The 16,940-nt window shown below is 39.6% G+C and overlaps 1 protein-coding gene across 2 annotated transcripts; it reads right to left on the reverse strand.

The window, feature by feature from the left end:
• Positions 1 to 479: 479 nt before the first annotated feature.
• On the reverse strand, positions 480 to 14,832 carry API5 (apoptosis inhibitor 5; the record flags this gene model as incomplete). Of its 2 annotated transcripts, none has more annotated exons than XM_082000290.1 (14): positions 480 to 559; positions 2,203 to 2,339; positions 2,690 to 2,766; positions 3,835 to 3,891; positions 4,410 to 4,503; positions 4,719 to 4,900; positions 5,488 to 5,577; positions 6,251 to 6,355; positions 6,901 to 7,107; positions 8,470 to 8,621; positions 8,992 to 9,057; positions 10,097 to 10,190; positions 11,062 to 11,223; positions 14,764 to 14,832. In XM_082000290.1, the coding sequence occupies 14 exons, from the start codon at positions 14,830 to 14,832 to the stop codon at positions 480 to 482; spliced, it is 1,572 nt and encodes a 523-aa protein (XP_081856416.1). The 2 variants fall into 2 exon arrangements, with proteins under 2 accessions (XP_081856416.1, XP_081856415.1); XM_082000289.1 differs by lacking the exon at positions 480 to 559 and adding an exon at positions 1,804 to 1,922.
• Positions 14,833 to 16,940: the final 2,108 nt, after the last annotated feature.

A 16,940-nucleotide genomic window follows, 5' to 3' on the forward strand; every position in this document is an offset into this window, starting at 1 on the left:
TACTCTTCTCCACATATTGCAAAATATGGTTACAGATGAGGAAAGGATTATTTCAGCTGCTAAGCTTATCTGGCATGTATCTCTGTTGTCATGCCTTTCCTGTCCATTACTTAATACATAAACTCAATTATATAGTTTCAGTTATGCAGTAGCTGATTTTTAGGTTAATATACAAACTGTCAAGATGTAGCTTTTGATAAAACATCTACGCTCTTTTCCAATTTTGAATAAATCCTGAAGACACTTCAAAAATAAGAACCCAAAACTGCTGACTGTAAGCATCCAAAAATACAGTTGTAGTTTCACTATGGACAAGTTGTAGTCCGTTAGAAAAGTAGATCATACATACAAAGGTATAAAGAACATTTAAGTCAGTCTTAGTGGAAGGCAGTCCTTGAAGGAAACAATACTCCAAGCCAACTTGCTGAGTAGCACTTTCACTTTAGCCCTTCAGGGCCATGGAAGATATAGCGGTCTACTCAGTAGATTCTTCCTCTGCTACGATTACCACGTCCTCCCCAGCCTCTTCCTCGTCCACCCCGGAAACCACCTCTTTGCTCTGAAATAAAAGTCAAAACTTTTCATACAGCTTTTATGCTGTATACGGATTAAAATTAAATAGCAATAACCAGAGGTATTGAAGGCTGACTTAAAGTCTCTGAGGCTAACCCTGCTTATATACCATGAGATCTCAGAGTTATGCTCTGATGGACAATGAACCCAACTAATTGTAAAAGCAGGTCACAACAACTAGCCTCTCTAAATTAAATGTAGTCTTTCTGCATACTAATACTATGATACATAACTGTCCCATTATTTTAGAACTATATTTGGGCCAATCCATTATCACAGAATTGAAAACTGGTCTTTAAAGAACCTCATTAGGCTACCTAGCTCATCATTCTGTCCAGTAACACCATGTCAATCTTGAGGTGTTTGTCTGACTTGCTCCTAGAAATTTTATAAATGATGGAAAAATCACAACTTTGTCAGTCTATCTGTCCTTTTCTATGCTTAACATTGAAGTTATCACCAGCATACTTAAGTTTTTTTGCTGGGCTGGTATCTTAACTATATCCAATTAAAAATCTTAGACATAACGGATACCACACAAACTATCTGTATACTGTAGAAAATTTTTCTTTTACCTTTCTGAAGAATAAATCTGATCACAGAAAAAAAACCCTCCCCATAATATTTTGTTAGCGGTTTCTTTGGATTTGTTTGAAAATATATCAAACTCATTTCCCCTCCATGCCTTCTCTTCACGTACAATCTTAAATTAAAATGCAGGTCACATTAATCTACAAAGAGAACTGTGTGCTTATTTTAAAGAGTGCAGAAAACAAAAGCTGATCAGAGGCCTAAGCATCTCACTACTAAGTAGCAAGCAATAAAACCTTTTTGATTGAAAACTTCCTGATTTTTAGAACCATAGGACTACAAGCTCATCTTAAAAGACACAGCTGCATCACCTAAAGTCTGCAGTAAGAAATTTGCAGAAGATTTTATTTTTTCCTCTTTTGTTTTATATATAAGACAGTGCTTTATATCAGTTTTTCAATCTATGGGCATGAGTGATAGTTTATCGTAGCAGGCTGTTTACTTGACAGAGGTGGGCCTACAGGGAAGATAGCAAGAATGGGTTGCTGCCATTGTTGGGCCTGTTCATCTAGTCTGCAACTGTTCTCATGTTTTGCCCAGAAATATGACTTGCAGAGAGACCGAATCACTCTGACTGGGAGCATGAGGATGTAACCATGTGCATGCACAGTGAACCTGGCAATTCACAGAAGTTCTGGATCAGGTCTGCAACATCAGCAGTGGCTGTAATAGGAATTCAGGACAGGTCCAGCTGTATGACAGAAGGTGGCCCAGCTCTGCCACTTGCAGAAACTGGTCGGTCCAGTGGGAAATGTGGGCTGTGAGTGCCATGTGTCATAATAGATAACATAATAGTTCAATTACTAACTCTATGTATTAAAACACTACTAAAACTAACTGGCAAATGACACAGTTTTTAGGCTGCTAACACTCAAAACACTGGTCAACAGCTAGAAAGAAACCATTACACACAAAAGTTGGTGACAGTACCATTTGATCTTCTGAGAACATCACAGTAAGTTGGCTTAATTTGTTTGTCCCCCCCACCCCAAGGCACAACTGTCACTAGTCAAAGTTTTTCCAAGCTGCCTAACTTACCGTAAGAAAAACTACCCAGGTTACTGCTGTATTTTCCACTGGGAGGATTATATATTTGCCTGGCATCCCTTTTTGGTCCTGCCGAAGCTTTCTTTGGGGGTGAACTTGAGGTTGTATCTTCACTTGCTCTTTTTTGACTGACAGAACAAAACAAAACCAGATCATTACAACTCTGTGGTGACAAGTACAAGAACAGCAGTTCAGCCTCAAAGATTAACCACCAGAAGCTAGCAGCAGCTAATGAAGATGCCCTGAATAATACTTCAAAAGAGGAAGTAAGCTAGTTTCCAGTTGATTCGATCTATTGTATCCCTAAAGCAAGATGAAGATTACCACTCCACAGCCATAATTCCTTATAGGATGGGTGTTATTTTTGACTGTGAAACTTTTAGCTCAAGTGCTGTGTATAGTATATATACACAGCTTGGGATTTTTATTTTGTAAACAGCAAAAATTAACATTTTCTTTTTTTATGACAAACTCTTACCTTGCATCTGCCTTCTGTACTGGTTTCCAGGACAGTGTAACTGTACTTTTATAAGAAGGAGGAATGTGGAAGAGATCCTATGGAGGCAAAATTGAACAGTTTATTCTACAGTTAAATTCATGTTGATTGCACTTCAAAATTTTAGCTACCTACTGAGACTCCAAAACAATAGTTACTTTCCAACAATTTTAAATCCTTTTTGAATCACAGAATCATTAAGGTTGGAAAACACCTTGATGATCTTAAAGAAGTCCCATGGCAGAGGGAGAAAGTGGAAGTAGCTAACTGCCTTATCTGGCTGCCTTGGCCCATATATTTTACTAGGGAATTCAAATGAGATTTATATTTACAGAATAGTGTCTTATACTGACATAATATGCTTTCTCTCTCTCCCTACGCACGTCAAGCATCTTACAATCAACTACAATAGCTCCTGCAGGGACACATCTGATATCCCTGCTATGACGGTAAAAGATAGGCTTTTCAATACCGTGGGCAAAATTTTTGGTTTATCATGGTGACTAAGGGTGAGAGATGGGGAGTGAGGGAAGAGAGGAAAAGGTGGTTAGAAGAAATCAGAATGGTTTCAAGGGTTCTGGACGGAAATCTCTTTCTGCAGGCTCTCTCCTCAAGACTCTTTGTAGAAAAAGATTCTGCATAGCAGCTTGCTTTGCCTCCTCCCTCCTTTACGTCTCCTTGCACCTCTTCAAACTATTCCTTACCCCTCCTTGCCACTGCAGGAAAAGGAAATGATACGGAAAAAGGCTCAGCCAGAATCCAGAGACCCCTAAAGTACAGTTTTCTGCTCCTGTGGGCAATTACTGCTGCAAACAAGAGCCTCAACACCCTATCCCAACAGAAGCAGATCCACATCTCTTCAGAAACAGTAAAGCAGGGCATCAACCCTGAACTGGCTAACAATGATTAACTTAATCATAGAATCATTAAGGTTGGAAAAGACGTCTAAGATCTTCAAGTCCAACTGTCAACCCAACACCACCATGCCCACTAAACCATATCACAAAGTGCCATGTCTACATGTTTTTTCAACACAAGTAACACAGTACAACTTAGTTCAAATCTATTCCTTTTTTCTGCACAGGTTACTCTACTGTGTGAATTTACTCTTTCATAAGAGGACTTACCTTGATTAAAACATTAATATTATTGGTTATTTTCAAGGCAACCACTTTAATCTTGTTCTGTAAAAAAAGAAACACCACTAAACACCTATTCTAGTAACTTTAAATTATACCAGCTGTATTTGATGAAGTCTTAAAATTAAACTGGCTACTCTTCCTAGTGAATTGCTATAGCAATAGTAATAGTGAAAGGTGTGTACACTTCTGAGTTTTCATTACAACTATTTTTAGGCTTCTTGCAGTTTTACACTATGAGTTTAATGTTCCAGTGTACTTCCAACTGTAATTTTTTCCCCCATATATTTCCCCAATATATGAAAATTTCTCCCTCAAAACAAAACACAGCACAGTTAAACCAAATACATGTGAATGCACAGAGCAGCTAGCAGTAGAAACTAAAAAGATCATCTTAGCTTGCAAAATGCAGCATCAGGTAAGATGCAGTTGCGGTAGGTATTAGCAGTATTATTCTCTTAAACTATTTGCATGCTTACAACAGACTGCAGTCCATTAGTGGCTGCCAGTGGTTATTTTGGTAGGCTGAATTAGAAAAAACAGAATTCCTGAACAACACTTACCTCCTCTGTTTTCAAGGCTTCTCCTGTTTTTCCTTGAAGTGCTAGACGAAGCTGTCTAATATACACCTGCAACCCTCGAGCAAAATACTGTAGCCTAAGAAATTTAAAAGCAATCTGTTAATAAATTTTACATATTCCTGTAACATAAAAGCATAAGAAAAGATAAACTGTGATGTCTTCCTCCCCCCACCTTTAGGTAAAATGCTCAAAATAAGTCTTCTATCAATCTGATTTGTGCTTCATTAGCATCCAGACAGTAATAACTCACACTTTCTAATAGAACTCAAGCACTTGCCTCTAAATGATTACCTGATTTTAAAGTCTTTCAATTTCTCTGCATTCAGCTTGGCTGTAAGGAAGTCTGGAAGTTTACGACCCAGCTGATGGAAGCTATACAACAAACACTCCACATAACTGAACTGCAACTTGGGCTCTTCATTGCCAGCATTTTCCCCATTCTCTGCTTCCTCTGGAGGAAGGGGCATATACTCCTAATGAACAGAAAGGAAAAACAAATGCATGAGACACATGTATGCAGACTGACCATTCTTTTCCAGTGTTTGAACTAGAGGGCTTATTTATGCTGACAACTTAAGAAGTATCCCCCATCCCTATACTAAGATGATGAACTGCTGCATGAAGTCCTGGTGCAGGTAGTTTGCCTACATTCACGTGACTTGACACCTCTGACTCAAGAGGAAATATTACGGTAGCACTGCTACCTTATGGAGCAACAATGTACTGCAACAATGCTTCTGAATAGTGCTGAATTTGCTTAAAATTGTCAGTGCAGATATAGCCTTTAATGAGATCAACATGAGCCTCTCATGACGATAAAATTTAAAAAGAACAAAACCACAGGAGTTTACTGGATTAAAAACATTATGTAGGTAACAGCTCGCTCTATCTACAAAGGCTTTGAATTGCAAAATGATATTTGTCCTTATATAATGGACAGAGCTATCTTTGAAATAGCCACTTTAGAAATAGGATAAATAAATAGATAAAAATAACTTGTTATGATGAAAACTTTTTTTTAAAAAGTATTTTACATAAGTAAAAATTGAATTAGTCTTACCAGTAGTTTATCAAACAGCTTCTTCAAATTTGACTCAAGCTTTTCCATATCACCACAAAATGAGCTCATTTCAGCAAGAAGCTTCAAAACCTACACAGGAGGATAGCTGCGTTTTTGTGTGTTAACTGATACAAAGGCTTAACTTTCAACCTAGAGGCGATTATCACATCTTTATGGCTGGCACAGTAGAGGTCAGCTATTACAATTAAACCACTCCCAAACATCAGGAAACATCAGTCTGTTTTTCATGTCCTCAAACAGAAACACAGGTTTGTGTGTCTAATCCCAAGCAGCACCTTTAGTCAACAAGTAAACAAAACTTCATCTCGCACATCTGCAGCACAGCTCACCTTCAAAGTCAGATTCACAGAGATTTCACTGAAGCTGCAGCACTGATTAACGTAAGCAAAATTACAGATATTAAGCCACTCCCTTAGGAGGCTAAATTAGCAAAAGCCATGCAACAGTCATTTCAGTAAATGCTATGTGCTTGAAAAAATGACAGTAATACAAAAAATTATTATACCAAGCTACTTATTCTAGCCTTGTCTCAAAAGCTCAGGGCAAATGACACATGCTTTAAAAGGCAATGCTCAGTCATGCCTCAATACAGCAAACATTTTTTTCTTCTAGTGTAGCTGCTTTTCCTCGAAGCCAAGAACTGAAAACCACTGAAGAAAGGAGTTCACAATTTTTAAAATAGCTGTCTTCATCTAAGATGCTTATTTTTTACAATTTGAAAGACATTTTAGCTTTGGCTTACCTCTAACTGGATATCAAGACCCTCCACTGGAGTAGTCAAAGAACTGAGGTTTGGCAGAACATGCTCACAGAAGTAAGTAACAAATTTTGTGGAATGAACATTTTTCTGCAAAAAACACCACATATTATTCAGGCTACTCTGAGTTTGAAGGAGTTAAATATTTTTCCCCCCATCAGTCTGCCACCCTTATAAATTCCTACCACACAGTTATACCTTAAAGCTTTATTAATCTTTCTTCTAACTCCTAAAACACAGAGACCCTTCCAGGTAGCTTAAGCTCAGAGGCTGCCTGCAACAGGAACTGAAAAGATTGCCTATAACCCAATACAGGACTTTGCATGCTGCAATTGCCTGGCACCAGACTTGAAATAATCAAACTCATACATGTATGAGCCTAATGTGAGAATCTTGTCATAATTCATGGTAACATCTTAAATTTGAAAGAAAATGTCAAAAAGCAGAAAATAACACAAAAGCTCTTTGTATTTGGAGGCTTTAAGGATGTTTTCCAACATTCTAATATATTAGAAGCTGAAGGTGGAGAGGTACCAATATGCTGTCATTCTAACATAATCATTGAGAACATCAAAGAGAAGCTACAGCCATTAACTTTCCACGATATTCCTCACGCAAAGAAAATAAATACATACTGAGAAGAGTGGGACTGCCTGCCGAGTGCACTGTAGAAGTCTGTCCACACAATCTGGATCAGATGGATTGAATGTTTGTTCCAGGTCAGCTTGTTCGGCTACCAGCTCCACTAGTTGTTGCCTCCCACTTACTGTCTGTAAGCTTTTTAATCCAGACAATATTTTCATGAATAGAACAAATTCCTCACCCGTCACATCTTCCAGCACCTTAACAGAACACCAGAGAAACATATTTCTGTGGTGGCAATTTGCAAACCTCCTTGATTTGAAAGTCAAACCTACTTGATTTGAAAAGGTAAAGTGTGCAAATATTTAGCATTTAAATTTAGCTTCTAGTTACTTAAAAACACAAGTTTAAAGGAACCCATGAAAACATGCAATATAATTGTATGCACCTCCAAATTAAAGTAACTGCCATCAAGCTGTGCATAGGAAACATTATTTTTCTTGAACTCTAACCTTAAGAACAAGTTTCTTATCTAACAAAACTGTATGCTTCAGGCAGAATAACATTAAATGAATTAATTATTGACTGTTCTAATACTTTTTGCATCTTTCTCAGTTTGGGGGAGGAATCTCATGAAATTCAACAAAGACAAATGCAAAGTCCTGCATGTGGGATGAACTAACTTCTCTGGATCAGCACATGTTGGGGACTGACTGTCTGGGGAACTGCTCTGCTGAAAAGGCCTTGCAGGTGGTGGGGAACAGCAGGTTAAACCAAGTGTCAGCAGCATTTCTTGGCTGATGAACAGTGTCCTGGACTGTGACAAGGGCATAACCAGTAGACAGAGGGAAGCAAAGGGATTGAGGATTCTCCTTTGCTATGACCTCATTAGACCAAATCTGGAATACTGCATCTAGTGTTGGGCCCTCCTGTATGAGGAAGGACGAAGTTGTTGACAAGCTTCAGAAGGCCCATCCAACAAGGTGATCAGTGTTGACAGCACATGACCTGTGAGGAGAACGTAAGGAAACTGGTCTTTTTCAGCCTAACGGAAAAAAGTCATAAGGGGGTGAGGTGACCTGGTGCTAATCTTTCAATACTTAACAGCAAGTCACCCAGAGTAGAAGCCTGGCTTTTTACTGAGGTAGACAGTGTGAGAATGAGAAAATGATACAAAACTGAAGTGGGAAGTTGAAACTGGATAAAGAAAGAAAATCATGCTGGGGACAATTAAACATTGGAGCTGGTTTCCCAGACAGTATGGGAAGTGTCCATCCTTAAGAGGTTTTCAAAACCCAACTGGACAAAGTAACATGAAATCTGCTCCGAGTTCAGCTCGGCATGACTCACTGAGGTGATTGATCGATTGATCTCCCAAAGTCCCTTTCCAACATGAATGATTCTATGATTCTAATAAAAGTCACTCTTACAAAATGAGAAGAGCCTAGCATTATTTTAACATTCCCAAAAAATTATGCTGCAAAGTTTGGATTGTAGCGGATAGAAGACCGTATCTGTACAATGCGTAACTTCACATGTAGTTTAAACAGACCTCCAAAGCAATGCCAGTGATAAGGGATGGTTTAAGAATACTTAAGTTTGTATTGAAATAAGACACTCACCTTCTTTGATTCAGTCAATATGAACTCTTCTACCTCCTTTGTCATCACCTCCTCAGGCAGGGTTTTCAGTTTTGTAGAGAGGAACTTGATGGCTCGCTCTCTCACAATATCCTCTCCCTGAAGAATTTGACTGAATAAGCCTCCCAAAGTCCCTGAATGGAGAATAAATTGGGTAACGCAAATTATTTTAGAAGTTTAGAGCTGAACCTTCTATGCAGAAGAAAGAAGTTTCCTCCTATAAGACTCCACGACACATTTTAAAATAACTGCTATACTAACTTTTAAGAAGAACCCCACAATTTTCACATAGCTTGACCCAAGAAACCACGTTCTTTTATTGGTGTGTATAATTCAGAACCACGATTATTGCAAAGAACACTATCGCTTGTAAAACCAAACAATGAGTGTGTGTATCTAACTTTTGTATTGTACTAAGAAGATACAAAATTGAGTCCTGTTCTCATCCTACTAGAGACTGGGAAGTATTAATAAAAGACATTTATAGAAAAATGTGTCCTTTACCTTTAGCATCCATCTTAAATATACTGAGCAAAGCATTGTTCACCAAATTGAATTCTGCAGAATCATCTGAATAGAGAAAAAAAGGTGACATGCATATCCTTGAAATGCAAACATAAGAGCAGAAACACAAAGAAAGATTTCTGACATCACACAAGAAGTATTCTATCCTCAGCATTTAATTATAAACAACATAATACTAGACTAAGGAAGTAAAAAGTCATGATTATGAAAGCTGGAAGCAAAACAAAAAGCTATTTGCCACTTCAGCCTCCGTGACAAAACTTTAACATTACAAACTTGGTAAGATTTAAAACTTAAAGAGAACTTATTAATCAATATATTTAGTAATTTTAAGCAACAGCTGAATAAACAAGCTCTCCTTTAGTAAATTAAAGTAAAATAAATAGTTACTTCTTTTTAAAGTCTTAAATTTATCTACAGTATTTCTAGGTGGGAGAAACAACTTTCCTCTTGAACTAAATGGAGAAATGTGTAAGTCTCAAAAAAAGAGTCTCTTCTGAGAAGCCTAGACACTTAATCATGCATTTTTAATACAAACTTGAACATCTAATATTTAGCACTTCTTAATGTCCTGAGATTAAAAAAAAACATATTGTATATTAAATTCTGAATTAAGTATTTTGTACCAAAAATGCACTGTACTGAAGGAAATGCCTTCAGGATTTTTAAAGTTCCTAAGTACCTGGATTAGAAATCCAAGAACTCTTTTTCAGAAGACAATCTGCTGCAGACCATAACTGGAAGGTTTTCTTGTTTTGGTGACTCCCCTTGGCACCCCCCCTCCCCCCTTTTTTCTACAGATGCTTTCAGAGAACTTCAATGAAAAAAAATGTTATATTTAAAAGAAAGATTTTCAGTTTAGATTAGGATAATTAACAACCTTTCAGAACAAGTAGCAGCATAACTGTACAGCAAATATAAAGGGGTAGCAAGAGAAAGAACAGAAGCAGGACATGAATGGCACTGGGACAGCCTGCCTTGTAGCAAATTATGAATCAACAGAAAACATTTTACAGCACAAAATTGTATAAATTTTTAGGTGCGCCACAAGGAGATCAGCCACAAAACTGCCAACGTCTCCTACCTGACTGTAGAAGCTGGGTCAGTATGTCCGCTACCCGAGGAAGATTATCTCCAGTGGCAAACTGAGGCAATTCCTTGATTGCTTGTCGCCGGATCTGTTAAAATTGTATCACAGAAATAAAACATTTTAAAAATTAAAGTAATTACAAAAAAAATCAGGCAGTTCAACTACCAAAGTCTGGCAGAAAAATCAGCCGAACTTGAGAAAGCGACCACCTGTTCTTTTAACAGGAGTGTCGTATTCAGAAAGCAATGTTGAAGTTTCAGACTTTAATGGCAATCCAAACTTCCTCTTTGCTATGAAGCTATTATGACATATTTATGAAGAAAATAACATATTTTTCTTAGATCTAAAGTAGCACTGGAGAAAACTCGATTCAAACAGCTCCTCCATTCACAAAATCATTCATATGATCAACAAAACAAAGGGTTGGAATCTGTGTTATTATTGAGTCTTATTTGCTAACAGGAAGGATAGTTTTACAGGTGGGCAGATATAAACTCTAGGTTTTGTTCCCAGCATTGACAAAAATCCTTCAATCATCTGCCCAAATCATTTAAGATCTGATAACCAAAGATGCTTCAGAGGTATGACTTCTACCAACACCACAGAAGGAGTGCCTCCCAGCAGGATTTATTAGAATCAATTACCACAAAGTGCTTTTTGAGAGGAAAAACTGCAATAGATATTTCGATAAACTGTATCTAAGTTTCTTTCCACAGAGTTAGTCCTTTCATCAATGATGGGAGTGAAAAAGACAAATGAAAACTGATATATCTTCTCATATCATGACACAATAGATTCTTCTATTGCAGGAATACAACTATGTAGTCTTAAGTTTTCCAAAGACCAACCCTCCACTCCTGAAAGACAGCCTATTAAAAAAAAAAAAACACAAACCAATAAACAACCCCTCCCCCGCAATATAAATTCAACCTATCAACTTGCTACAAGATTCGTCTTACAGAAACATCTTCATCCTCACAGAGGTCCAACTGGGCATTGATAGCTGAGTCAGCTAGCTCAGGAAAATGCTTGAAGAACTTAGGGATAAACTGGGCTGCAAGCCTCTTCTCCTTGGCACCTCCTTTCACACCATCCAAGATCACCTGGTAAGCATCCTTATGCTGAAAGAGGAAAACCAGAATACATAAATAGAAAAATCTTAGGGTATTCTCAAGACAAGGAAAGGATTTTTTCTCTCCCATTCACTTCAGCTATTTAAGGGAACTATATTAGACAAGCTTCATACAAAGAAATACATTCCTTTCTTAGACCAATATAACCATGACGATTTAGTAAAATTTGCCTCTATTGAGTCATTTTACTGTAATTCTCATTCCTCTGTCTGTTCAAGTGCTTACTGTTCAAACTGGCAGCCCTAAGGCTAGCAGCTCTTGCACACCACTTGCGATTAGGTTAGTGCAGACTCAAGCAATTACATGATCACCTTCACTGAACTTGGGCAGTTTTTCAAGGAGTTTCTGCCTTCTGTCTGCTCTTTTATTGTCTCTCAAGCAGAGGTTACCTCTCCCAACAACTGTACCACTGGAATGGATCATGAGTGATTTTTAACGTATATTGCGCTAAAGCATCCTTTGCATCTATTCAAGTTAGCCTAATCTGAGATAAACCACAGCTCTCAAAAAATGTGTTAACAGAGACTAGATGCAAAAAACCCCCAAACAAAACAAAACAGAGCTCTCCAGTTGAAATATAGAAATAGACACTTCAGCAGCAGAGCAGAAAATTCTCCAGTTGCTCCAACTAGAATCACACAGGCATTTCTGATTTTGTGCTTGCAGGACTGAAAGTTTGGAATAAATGGAAGTCTTTGTTCTGGTTAGCCATGTGTTTGGGAATTAAAAGTCAGCATTATTAGGATGCTAGCAGAAATCAGAACCCTCTACCATTAATTTTCCTCCTGGTTGTGAAAAGAACGCTTTAGACAACTTATCCTACTGTGAACAGCAACATCAACAGCACAAGACACTTTGCTTTACTTACATTAAATTTCCCAGAGCCACATATATCATTACCCTTACTCCACATAAAGGTTCACCCATAGCAAATACAGATATTAATTTACAAAGCCATATGCTGCACTAATTCCCTCTAAAGGAAGCTGTATTTTAACATTCAGCACCAACACTCCTTAAACACTCCCTACACCTTGCTGATAGCTCTCCGTGCTGCCAGATTCTGAACTGGACTGGGACACTGATTTGGAACAAAAATAACCAAGGAAAAAATGGTTGCTTTTCAGCTGATCCACACCCCCATCCGGTTTGCTCTGTAGCTATGCCAAAACTGTGCACTCAACAGCAAAGGCAGGAATAAGACAGCACAAACTAACAGTGAAATACACATTATTATAGTCACAGGTTCTCAGACTGCACATTAAGAACAACTTTTTTTGTGGAACAAATGACTTACACTTAAATATTAAAAGAGCATTCATACAGCAACAAGATATAGTAGCTTGTGTTCCATGAATTGGTACTACTGTATACTAGCTACTCCTATAATTTATGCAAAATACAGTTCAGGCAGGAGTTTATTCTACCCTGTACCTGGCAGCATTGAATGCTCAACAAAAAAAGCAGGCAAATGCAGAAGTGTGATTCTTCAGTTTTGCACATTTTCTCCCAGTCTGTAACACAGGAATGTCTTAAGCTCGAGACAGTGTCCAGACCTTCATTTTTAATAACTATCAATTGACCAATCATCCATTAATTTCTCTAGATTAGTTCTTGAACCAACTCATAATGTCCTGTGACAAGTTTCACAATGTGTTATGGAGAAAAGTTCATCTTCCTCTTTATTTTAAGCCTGCTTTCTAATGTTTTTTTTTTTTCAAGTTCTCACCCTCATTCTCATGAGGTAGACTCATCATACCTGATCCCTTTTCTCCACTGAAACACTCTTTTACAAGTTCAATACTTCCTGTCTTTTAAATTACTCCTCTTAATGCCATACTTCTGGTTGTCCCCTTGCTCTCCTCATGTTCAAAGTTTCTTACGACTTTTTGTAGTGAGAGAGCATGTTCATAAGGTTGTTAAGAGATAATAAAGTAGTCAGTGGGATAAAACTGATGAATAAGGAACAATTACTCATGGCTTCTCAGAATGCAAAAATTGGAGACATCAAATAAGATTATAAAATGTCTACTTCAAAGGAGATAACTCCTTCACGAAGGTTAATGAAGTAATGGAACATCTTGCCACAGAAAGTTTGTATGCCAGAAATATAATCAGTTAAAAAAAGCATCAGAAAAGTTCAGAAGAACAATCTAGCAAGATATACTAATTACAAAGACATTGTCTCTACCTCTGGAAGCCCACAGGTTGTACAGGGGTAAAGCTAGGAGAATGTATCAGGAATCATTCTATACTTACCATTGGAGGTTGTTACATGTCTGCTATTCACCCCTATCACAGGCTGCATTTCTTAATTATGTTGAAGTTTGTTCTACCCAAGATGGCCACTCCTATCTTACAAGAGCTACTCACAACAGTCAAAATGATGATGGACTACACATTTGCAAAACGTCACAGTAATAGTATCTGTTTTATTCTGCATCTCTCCCCATACTTCCCAACATTTTAGACGCATTTTTTGCTTGGCTCCAAGATGATGTTTTTGTTGGACTGTCTGCAACAATGCTTTGTTTCACTAGCACATAATTACACAAGCAAAGTGAACGGACTTGAATTAAAAAGAAAACAACATTCCCCCCCCCTTATTTGTTCTCTTAAAGAACTTTCCAAATGACCTGTATAGTAGTACCTAGTTTAAAATCCACTGCTAGCTAGCTATGTGCAAAGCTACTTTCCTACTTATGTACATTATGACAAAAAAAAAAAAAAAGTATCTGCTGCTTTTTCAGGCACCCATTCAGTAACATGAGAGCCTAATGGAATTGAAAACCTCATTTTAACTAACCATAATATTTCGTATTGGCAATATACTAAATCATCCTCTTCTTCTTTAATAATTCAGAAATGGTATAAACAAACGGCAGATCTTGCCAGGATTTTACAGGTAAAAATCTCCTTTAGCCGTGAGTATCAACCTTCCATTCCTGCCTTAAGGGGGAAGAAAAAAAGGCTATAGGCAGTTATCAAACCATAACAGACTTCACCTTCCCCCAACAGTTTAGTTTCGTTAGAAGCCTTTTAGCAAGAGAGCCTGCCAGAAGCTCTCCGGAAACTGCAAGTGCGCCGTATCAGATCTGCATGACTACCGGTGTCCTCTTTTAAGGCCTGAAAACGACAGGGTAAACTCCCCGCCCCCATGCATAAATCTAGCTAATAACTAGTTAATAACCGCGATGCAACACTTAAAAGGAAAGCTGCTAACAGGACGGGAGGAGGATGGTGGAAAAGCGACGAGAGCTGCTTTCGTCCTTGCAGAACTGCAGGCGTGACGCTCGTCTCCACACCCCCATCCCGGGTCGTGAGGGAACACTAACTACACTGAGAATAGCCTCGGGGGCTATCCGATTGTCCAGCGTGGCGAGCCAGCCCCTCTGGCGGCGTCCCGCCCCGCTCGCCCACCGCCCGCCCCATCTCGGCCCGCCTAGCCCGGAACTCCCCGCGGCGGCGCCGCCGCACTACTCGAGCCCGAGGCCTAGCGACGTCTTGCAGGCCGCAGCCACACCGCACCTGGCCCGCCGTCTCGGTGGCATCCGCCAGGATCCCGTAGTTGCGGTAGAGCTCCTCCACGGTGGGCATGGTGTGGCGGGGAAGGGGCAGAAGCTGCCGCTACAACCGAAGCCGCCGCTGACGCTGACGCCGCCGCTACCGCTCAGGCCTCCGCCGTCACCACCACCAAGGCGGAAGTCCCAGAGCGTCCGTGTGCCGGCCCCTGCGCAGCGCCCCCAGCCGGCTGGCAGTGGAGCTGCCGGGCCGGGTTCAAGGTGCCCCCAGGCGGTGCATACCGGTGGCGCTTAGTTGACGTTAAAAGGCAATTCCATATGAGCAGCAGCGACCCAGCGCCGGTGCGACGCTTCGTGTCCGGGATCCCGTCATCGGAGCGCAAAACATAACGCACTCTCGCAACTGCCTGGTGTTAGAAGTATTTCGAATTTAGGTGTTTCTTATCCGCCTGGCCCTCAGTCTCGAGCCGTGGCACCCAGCGGCTTTTCCTGCTGTCATGGGAGCGGTACGGGACGTGTGTGTTTGCTCAGGGATTCGCCATGTCCTTTACCTTTTGCAGCCTTGCTTTTTTTCCCTGGGATTTGTTCACACTTCTCCTCCTTTTCCTGATGGCTTTCTTTCGCCAGCTTACTCATTTCTGTACCTCTTTTTCTTCTCTTGTATACAAATATTGCATGTTTGTCATACGTAGAGCTCCTGGTGGAAGAGGGAGGTGGTTTCCCATGATTTGGTGTCTTTCACCTTTTCCTGCAGAGGAGAATGCCCCCTAATTCCAGCATATAGAAACCGAAGTATCTGCAACTCATGTCAGTGGAGGCAGCACGCACACAGTAGGCTCAAATGACTTGAATATAAATTGTGGCAAAAGTTCAAAGGCTGTAGCAGTGTCTTCCCCTCATCTCAAGATTCTGCTGATTTCACAGACTGTCAAAATGAAAAAAGAGGATTCCCCTCACATTAGCCCAAGGCCGAGCTAAGCAAAATGCGGGACCTTTCTTTCATATCCTTTCCAGCAGGATGAAGGGCACTTTTGTAGGCATTTGGAGCCCCGGTCTCTCCCCAGAGCCCGTGCAGGCAGACCTCATGCAGCAGAGATGTACAGCGGCATTAATCATTTACCTCACTTTGTTGTTCGCCTGCTCTCGCAGTGTTTCAGCAAGTGGCAGCAGTGACTGCATCAGTCACCTTTCTCCCGGGCTTTGAATTGAGGCCCGGTGCCTTTACCTGTCTGCAGGTAGATTGATGTTGTTCTTGCATGCTCTGACGGGGTGTGAGGGTGCGGAAGCTTGCAGCTGTCACACCCAGGACAGCACTAATCACACCTGACTCTTGATACACTTACAACAACTCCATTTACTCGAAGTAATCTTCTCAAAAGAATATGTTGCTTAATCTTAGTAATGGGAACAAAAGGTAACACAAGAGAAAAAGTATTTTTAATGTATCCAAAGAGCTACATGCATGACTAGCTTACCTGAATCTTTCATTTTCTGGGAAGGGGCAGCTTCCTCAGGCAGCTTGGTGCATATTAAGATATGTCAATCTCTTGCCCTCCAGCATCTTCCAGGCAGCGTGGCATCTGAATGCAGATTTTAAAACTCTTTATAATCATCTTTATCAGCACTGCCTTGGCAAGCTTTTACAACTTGGCCAGAAAGGAGGAAAGATGAACCTCCCATTTAATTGCTTTTTAACCCCACTGAAATGTTTACATAGATGGACGTGCCTTGTTATGTCCTTTTCTTGTTTCCTCAACAGCAAGCTATTAAACTGTGATTACATTCTATAGCAAACACTGATAATCAGATAAATATGTAGCATTTATACATTACTGTATGAGAGCTGTGGAGAAAAAAAGTGGAAGAAAAAAGAGAAGAAATATGCATGAATGAAAGTGGGTGTGAGAGAGGTTTTGTGCCTTCTGGGAAAGACTGGTGGAGCAGAACAGGCGCCTGAGATACCAGAGTGATGGGAAAGGAAGGTGAGCTCAGCTGTTGAACTTTGGCTGCACTACAGGGAGATTAATGGGTGGGGTGGGATGGTAAGCAATTTCAAAATACTATACCAACATTATATATTTTGCTATATCTAAGTATCTATGTATTATTTTAATCACGTTCATACATGTTGTATCATATATTATATGCCTTGGAATTATACTATATTACGTTCTCTGGCAATGA

This window comes from Phaethon aethereus, assembly GCF_964289735.1.
Source record: "Phaethon aethereus genome assembly, chromosome: 5".
Lineage (NCBI taxonomy): Eukaryota > Metazoa > Chordata > Aves > Phaethontiformes > Phaethontidae > Phaethon > Phaethon aethereus.